Below are 8,670 nucleotides of genomic sequence, written 5' to 3' on the forward strand. Positions count from 1 at the left end.
GTTCATTAAATTCATCAGACATCCTATAACTCTTGAGTATTCAAGTTAAGATACTCCATTACCCTTATTTTTCTCGAGTATACAAGAAGAATCGTATGGAGTACACGCAGGCTTACAATCAGACTGATTGTATCTCACATGCACAAATTCAACATAATGAGAATGACTAAGAATATAAATGTTGGGTTATCTTCTAATCGTCATCCCTAAGATTACATCAAAGGGGCCTAAGTCTTTCAAGTCAACGTTCTCATTCAGTGCATGTTTTTAGTGGAATTAATCACATCTATGTTTGTATCAAGTATAAGCAAATCATCAACATACAAGCATACAATCACACAGGCATCCTTAACAAGTTACTTGTAAATATACTTGTCAGATTCATAAACTTAAATCCACTATAGATTATCACATGATCAAATTTTCCGTGTCACTGTTTACGTGCTTATTTTATAAACCATACAAAGATTTGTTCAACTTACAAACTTTGTCTTCATAACCTTTCACTACAAAGTCCTCAGGTTGGTCTATGTAAATTTCTTTATCTAATTCACGGTTTTAGAAAAGCTGTCTTAACATCCATATGATGTATTTCTAAGTTCTTTATGGAAGTAATATCAATTAACATCTCAACGGAAGTAATTCTTGTCACAAGTGAATAAGAATCAAGCAAATTTACACTTCCTTTTAGTTTATATCCTTTAGCTATCCTCCTAGCCTCATAATTTTCCACAGTTTCATCTACCTTACGTTTCCTCCTATACACTCATTTACATCTCATGGTCTTACTCCCTGGAGGTAAACTAGCAAGCTCTCAAGTCTGGTTTTTACGGACTGAGTCCATTTCACTAAATGAAGCTTCTTACCAGAATGGGGTTTTCGTTAATGTTATGGCTTATTTACGAGTCTGGAACTCATACTAAGCTAGGCATATTATGAAGTCAGGTTCATAAGAAGTCTCAGTTCTAATCCTTTTACTTCTCCTAAGATCAACTCTACTCCATCTTCCTTTGAAGGTAAATTTTGACTAGTTGAAAATAAATCTAGGGGATCAACAACACATCTCTAATGAGGTACATGTTTAAGAATAAACATGTTTAAAAAACTCATCAACATCCCTAGATTATGTAATAATATTCACAACAAAGTCAGTAAAATCACACCAAAGTATGAAAAATCAGAACACACAACCAAAAATCTAAATGTAGAAGTATACTCAACATACCCTATATGAACACACAATCAACATTTTTGGTTTCTATCTAGTTCTTTTAGGAAGAGGAATGATAATCTTAGTCAAACACCCCCACACTTTGACGTATGCAAAAGAAGGTTGTTTATCTTTCCATAAATCATATGGATTTTCATCTGATTCTTAAAAGGGTACTCTATTCAGGATATACTAGTTAAGAGGACAGCCTCCCCCCACAAGGCCAAAGATAATCCTGAACTAATCAACAGGGAAATTATCATCTTCTTAAGGATACAGTTGTTATGTTCAAAGCTTCTAAACGGTTGTCAACTTCAAGTTTATACATCTTAAAGCTTTTAAGGCATGATCCTTATCCCTAAGAAAGTATACAAGATAGTACCTCGTACAATCATCTACGGAAGTTATAAACCTTCTTTTACCACGATGGTTTTGGGTTGAACTCATGTCAACTAAGCCTAACTGAATTAATTCTAAGGGCTTAGAATTACTCTGAACACTAGTGCTAAAAGGTTTTATAGCATATTCTGATTCTATACAGATTTCACTTTTGGGTTCAATATCCAAACTAAATTTGCGTATGCATCCTACGCTCTCCAGTTTATGCAATGACTTATATCCGTTCCAAGTCTACCATGCAAAACATTCAATCACACAAAGAAAGCACAAAAATCAACTATGTTCACTTCATCAGATTTTCCTTTAAGCTTATAAAGACCCAAAGTCTTGGAACCTTGCCTAAAAAATCGTTGACCTTAGTTACGACAAGTTTTCCAGATTATATTAATATCTTAATTCTTTTACCATCTACAACAGAACAAGATACAAGATTCTTGCATATGCTTGGAACATGAAAACTTCATTCAATGAGAGAACATTATAGATATGAGCTTCTGCTCGACATTTCCCTTTTATGCAACCTCTGTCGCAGATGAGTTATTCATATAGAGTTTCTCGACATCCCTTATCCTCTGATAAGAGGTGAACATGTCTCTGTTTCAACAAACATACTTAGTGGCTCCATAGTCCACCCACCAGTCTTTCACATTGGTTATTAAAATAACTTCCGACATCATGAACTCGTTCTAATTTGTTTTAACTAAATTAGCATTAACTTTCTACTAAATAAGGTTTTATGTTGTCTACACTTTACTGACGTATGTCCAGGAATTTTACAAACATAACAATCACCTTTAATTAAAGTAATGCCTGATTCAGTTTTACGAAACATATCTTTCTTATGAATCCTACGCTTAGAGTTGTGTTTGATGTTCTTGCCTTTGTCAGCTTTGGAAGACTTGTGTTCATCCACATGCGCCTGGTAGCCATATTCCTTTTCAATTTCATGTCACAATCTTCGTTTATACTCTGACCACGGACACGGTAATTCCCCAATCACCTAATACACCACATCTCACAAACCTTAGTTCCGAAACGGAAGATAAAATATGAGTTTTGAAGATAATATCTAGATTTACAAACTTCGTTTGAACCACCATATCAAAAAAACTCATGGTTAACTCATAAAAACTACTTTAGTTAACAACAAATTTCTGCCCGTCAGAATTTTTCAGGAACGTTTCTCTTATTTGTAAAATATCAAAAAAATACTTTTACAACTCCAAAAATTCTGAAATTTTACGTGGGTAACTATCAGGATGTCCTCTACGTTGTGTCAAAAGGGTTCAACGAAATTCTTTCTAGGTTGAAAGATAAATTCGAAACTCTAGAGCTGACCAAAAAATCGTTTTTTTGTTTTTCACTCCACAATTAACATCCATGATTATTACAAATTCTGTCTTTAGATTGTTGGGTGCAATGATCAAAACAAAGAAAAATCAAATAAACAAAAATTATTGATACTTAGATCCTTTGTAATGGAAGTGATAGATTTGATGAAACGAGCGAGCTTCCCATATCTCCACAACAGCAACAAGGCAAAACTTTGAAAAACAGGGTGAGTCACGTGTTCAACACGTTGCCCTTAAGACATTAGCGCCCGGCTACACTCAAGAGTGTTGCTATAGCCCTCACAGGACGAATATCTCCAGGATAAAACACCCCACTACACCCACTACTAGCATATGTAGTAGATGCTCAAACTTGAGCTTGGCAACTCCGAAAAACCATAAAGGAAAATCGCGAACACTTGAGAAAACAATATAAAATATTTTTCCCCTTGGGGGTCCCTCTAAATATAGAGCAACCCCTTTCCCATAATTTTTACAAAAGTAGTGAATTTGTTTATATAATTGACAAATACAACTTAAGAAGAAAAAACTCCCCGATGTGGGACTAAAAGGTTTATATAGTCTCTTAAAACTACTAAAAATTGTAAACTCCACAATGTGGGACTAATAAGTTTCATTCACTAAAGAAAACAATAAATTATAATTTTTACTAAAACTTTAAAAATCATTTTTTATTAATCGTTTTCCAACATTTGTAACTGTATCGGCCGCTTGTATCTCCTTCTCAATCGCTGCTTGTTTTTCCCTCTCCTCTACTTCCACCTCCTCGCGGAGACACGTTTCAACGTTCATAGTGCAAATCGTTTCGACCGTGTTGGAATGATTCCCAACTTTTATTAATAAGCACTAATTTAAAGTTATCCAATTTAAATTATGCGATCTTGTTGAACAACTACCCTTTTTATGTTATTAGTCCTTGCGGAAGAAGTAACCAGTATATTTTTATAACCGAATGAAAAACAAGGGTAGTTAAGCAGGATAGTTAGATACCCTAACCTAACCAGGGTAGTTAAGTTAATTCGACCGAGAAGGGTAGGTTAGAAATAAAAGGGTTGAGTTAACTCTCTGAATCACACCGAGTCTAACTCGCACATAACTACCGTTTTGAGGGCTGAGTTAACTCACTGAAGTTTTCTTGACCTTCGCTCAAAATGGATAGGGTTGGCTTAATGGTTCGGTGACATAAGATTGGGATGGAACAAAGGTCACGTGGGGAGTTAGACCCAAGAAAAGAGCTGATGTTTCCGGTCTCTCTCGGATCCCCATGGCTATAGTTTGACTCAGATGTAGTCATTACTCATTCGTGACAAAGGGTTGCATTTGTGCAAGTTTTTCCCAGGAAGTTAACCAGAGTACTAATTTGAAAGCTAAATTTTCACTTCTAGTCATCAAGTTTTTGGCGATCGTCAAATCCTTAAATCCGGTACATGCCCCTTTACTCTTGTCCAAAGTCCAAAGTAGACTTGGCCCCCATAGTTCAGCTTGATCATGGTGGGTAGGTAATGCTATTCAACTCAGTCCGCTAGTAGTTCTGAAGAAAAAAATCCCACTCAGGAGAACTTCAAAAACCCTAACATATTAAATTCACCCCAACCCATCTTAGTCTCACACTCTCTCTGCACAAGATAGCTAGCCACTTCTGGCCAAAGTTAGAAGTTTCCCCACTCCCTACCACCACCACTCCCCACCACCACCACCACCATATCTGCAACATTAAATTATCTTCCACTATTTCTTTTCCCTACCCTCTCTCTGAAATCATATTTTTTTTCTCTTTTTGATACTTCAAGGCTAGGAAGATCAAGAACTTCAAAGAATGTCAATGAATAGAGTTTCAAGTATATCCGATCTGATTCACAGGGTTGCAACATCTTGTTTACAGGACCCACTTACCGATACTCACCATTATCATCATCAGAGTGTTGGATCCTCACAGAACTCATCATCTAATCCAACAGAATACGAAGAAATACAAAGTGAAAACGAAGAAGATGAAAAAGAAAATGGGGTTTTGGGAAATGAGAAACAGAAGAAGAAGAAAAATGGGTTGGAGAAAGAAAGCAGAGAAATTGAAGAACTAATGGGTGAAGTATTTGAGTCGATTTCAGTCATGAAGAAAGCTTATGTTAAATTACAACAAGCACATTCTCCATGGGATCAGGAGAAAATGAGTGTAGCTGATATAGCAGTTGTATCTGAGCTTAGAAAACTTGGGATGTTGAAAGAAAGATTTAGAAGAAGAAATAGAAGCAATGGAGGAGGAGAACAAGAAACTGGAAGTGGAAGAAGAGGATTTGTACCTTTAAGAGAAGTTGTTGCTCCTTATGAAGCAGCCATGGATGAATTGAAGAAACAAGTTAAAGCCAAAGATATTGAAATTGGGAATCTGGAACAAAAACTTCAAAATGCCATTACTACAATTAACAGTACTAATGGCAGTAACGGGAAGAGAGGAAAGTTTCATTCTAGGAGGAGAGTTAGCAATTGCAGTCTTGGTCATGGTAAGTATCTATCTCAATTTCTTTTGGATGTTTCCTAATTTCAATCCGGATGGTGCTGGGCAGACGAAATGGTGACAATGGGAGGGTGAAATTGTCAATAATTAGCATGTTTCTTGTGCCTAATGTGATTTTGTTTTGTGATTGCAGTTGCAGGGGTTGCACCGGGGGCAGAGCAATTTGAATCAACGACGAGTCAAATGAAAGAAGCTTCGAAATCCTTTACAACACTGCTTCTGTCACTCATGCGTTCAGCTGGATGGGATATGGATGCAGCTGTAAGATCAATTGAATCTGCTAGTCCTACTACCACCACCATTGACAAAGGCAACAACATGGCCTCAGTAAATGGTCCTCAACACGCAAAATACGCGTTAGAATCATATATTAGCCAGAAGATGTTTCATGGGTTTGATCACGAAACGTTTTACATTGACGGAAGCTTGTCGTCTTTGTTGAATCCAGACCAATTCCGAAAAGATTGTTTTACTCAGTTTCAAGATATGAAGTCCATGGAACCAACAGAACTGTTGGGTATATTACCAACTTGTACATTTGGTAAGTTTTGCACTAAGAAATTTCTTTCCATTGTTCATCCGAAAATGGAAGAATCGTTGTTCGGAAATTTGGAACATCATGAATTGGTTTCGGCTGGAAATCATCCGAGGAGTCAGTTTTACGGCGACTTCTTGAAATTAGCTAAATCTGTTTGGTTACTTCATTTACTTGCATTTTCACTTGATCCTCCACCGTGCCATTTCCAAGCCTCAAAAGGAGCCGAGTTTCGGAAAGAATATATGGAGAGTGTTGTTAGATTTTCTAGTAGAAGAATGCCTGTAGGTCTGACTGTTGGGTTTCCAGTCAGTCCAGGGTTTAAACTTGGTAATGGTTCTGTAATCAAAGCTAGGGTTTATCTTGTTTCTAGAACATGATCCAAATTGTCCTTGCGATGCATGTTTCACTGTACTTTAGACATCATGCTTGTGCATTTACTTGGTGCTGCTAGAGATGAAATGAATGCCGTTGTAGTGTAAATCTTTTCTCCATTTCATGGATTTGCATTGATTAGAATTTCCTATAGTAAGACTAATATTTGGTAAACTATGGAAATCAAGGTAAGCAGTGTGTACGTTTTCATGTCTATATCGTATTTATACGTGACAGTTGAACACTTGAATGATAATCGAATGATAATTGGGACCATGTCACTCATGTCGACAATGGTAAAGATCATAATGCTAATACAGCTCAAATTTCAATACTTGCTAAATTTTGCAGCAATGTAGTTTTGTGTCCTAGTCCCTTACCTGTGAAAGGTGGGGAAGTTTTGAAGAGCATTTACGAACTCCAGGGCAAGTATATGAAAACGAGACTCATGCTCCCAAAAGAATTCGGAATGGGAGGCTTTCCCTCTTCAACAAAACCTCACTAATTTTGTTGTGGCCAAGCAATTTGAAGCCTCAAAAACCCTGCCAAAAATCCTTCACATGAGCATATTAATTTGTAAACTGCGCGTTAATATTTGAACCATGTTTCGCACAATGCTGCTTGCCCTTTGACTTTTTTACAGGCGTCCCTCACATATGCTGCTGTGCGCTAAGACTTTATCGCATCATCCTTGGTCGAGTCTATACGGCCAAATGATCGACCTGACATTGTTCCTCTATTCCGTTGATCGAATCTGTCAAACTGTAAATTCCCTGTTGTATCTAACCTTCTTTCTGGATTTCTTTCTTCTTTGTCGTGCCAAGTTACTTGTTCTCTAACAAGGTACCACTTGTCCATCTTTCAGAAGATTTTGTTAAATGAATGGAGCCAAGCTTGAATAAATTAGTTGAGCTCGAAGTCTTGTTGTCTGCTTTGCAGATTTTTATCCACCCTGATCTACTTGCCAACTCGCGTACATAAGAGTGGACAAATATCCACCTTCATCCATGTGAGTTACAACAACAGCTGTTTATCAAATCTGTAATTATGAAATCTGTTTATGGCAGTAGGCTTTAAATAAATGATGTAGGTTTTCTCCATAGAAACTCCTCAGTAAAGGCCATCTACTGTGCAGCTCTTCCATCTGAGGAAGCACAAGCAAGAGCCAAATATGTTGAACTAATGGGACTCGTATTCTGCTAGAGAAACTGGATTCAAAATTTCAAATTACTGCAGGAGGTTGCGGATTAACTTATACACTATGGTCCAATTAAGAGTTCAAGAGGTCAGGCGACTCAGGCGATATAGGTCCAAGGCATTTGCCACTTATTATGCAGCAAAATTTTGTGGTCATCCCCATGACATCATCAGTGCTATTTGGTTTTCCTAAAGATGGCTTTCCATGTCTTCCACTTGCTGTGTGTAAGGATCTATTTATCCATCATTTTGAATTGAAAAACACTGTTCTGGGAATAACTGAAAAAATCAATTGAAGCAATTGAAACCCAAACAAACGATAAAATGTTGAAATTAGGCAAAACTGAAAATCAATTGAAAAACATTGTTTAGGGAAAATGTTGAAATTAGGCATAACTGAAAGAATCAATTGAAAAAACTTTGAAAAAGATCAAATTGAAAACATTGAAACCCTAAAAATTAATAAAATGTTGGAAATTTGAGAAAAGGAGGCTCAGATTCGCCTTTAGACAGACATGCAAGGATCTATCTATATCCTCTCCTGCCTTGGCTGCAGACTGGTTGCCAAAATTGAAAAGAAGAACGGAGAGAAGGAAACCCTCTCCCAATTAATCAATTCAAAAAGACCTTCCAAGTTGCGTCGCCAAGACTTTTAATAGTTAGATTGAACCTTTGTCTGACAACCCATAGGGTTGCTTCTTTGTCTATCATCACTGCCTCGTCAGTTGTTTTTTTTTTTTTTTTTGTTGATGAGAAGAAGAAGAAGAAGCAGCAGCAGCAGAGATTGAGAGAGAGGGAGAGGAGGGTTGTTTGATTTATCCAATTTTGAATCATCAGCTCTGATTTTATCTCTAAAATCATGCAGATCTATGTATAGGAGAGGGACAACAAACAATCCCTCAAGAAAAACTCCCACATCTCTCCTATTTTTGATCTGCAGAGCTTCATACTTAAACTAATGAATGAGTATGTTTGTTTTGTTTTAGGGTTTAAAACGTAAGGCTTAGTCCTATGGGCTAGATATTTAGCTGCTAGATTGGCCATCCATGTCAGATAGGACAACCTCCTAACCCTTATGGGATGGCCA

The 8,670-nt window shown here is 36.9% G+C and overlaps 1 protein-coding gene across 1 annotated transcript; it reads left to right on the forward strand.

Moving 5' to 3' along the window:
- The first annotated feature begins 4,341 nt into the window (after nt 1-4,341).
- Nucleotides 4,342-6,560, forward strand: LOC113308548 (protein GRAVITROPIC IN THE LIGHT 1-like). The gene is made up of 2 exons (XM_026557012.1): nt 4,342-5,462; nt 5,610-6,560. The coding sequence occupies exons 1-2, from the start codon at nt 4,778-4,780 to the stop codon at nt 6,389-6,391; spliced, it is 1,467 nt and encodes a 488-aa protein (XP_026412797.1). The 5' UTR covers nt 4,342-4,777; the 3' UTR covers nt 6,392-6,560.
- The last annotated feature ends 2,110 nt before the right edge of the window (nt 6,561-8,670 follow it).

Source organism: Papaver somniferum, chromosome 9 (assembly GCF_003573695.1).
Source record: "Papaver somniferum cultivar HN1 chromosome 9, ASM357369v1, whole genome shotgun sequence".
Taxonomy (NCBI): Eukaryota; Viridiplantae; Streptophyta; class Magnoliopsida; order Ranunculales; family Papaveraceae; genus Papaver; species Papaver somniferum.

What these genes read in the sequence shown, in the direction of transcription:
- LOC113308548 (XM_026557012.1), top strand. Translation starts at nt 4,778, where the DNA reads ATGTCAATGAATAGAGTTTCAAGTATATCCGATCTGATTCACAGGGTT. An exon ending in CAATTGCAGTCTTGGTCATG is followed by an intron (nt 5,463 to 5,609) that starts GTAAGTATCTAT and finishes TTGTGATTGCAG; the next exon opens with TTGCAGGGGTTGCACCGGGG.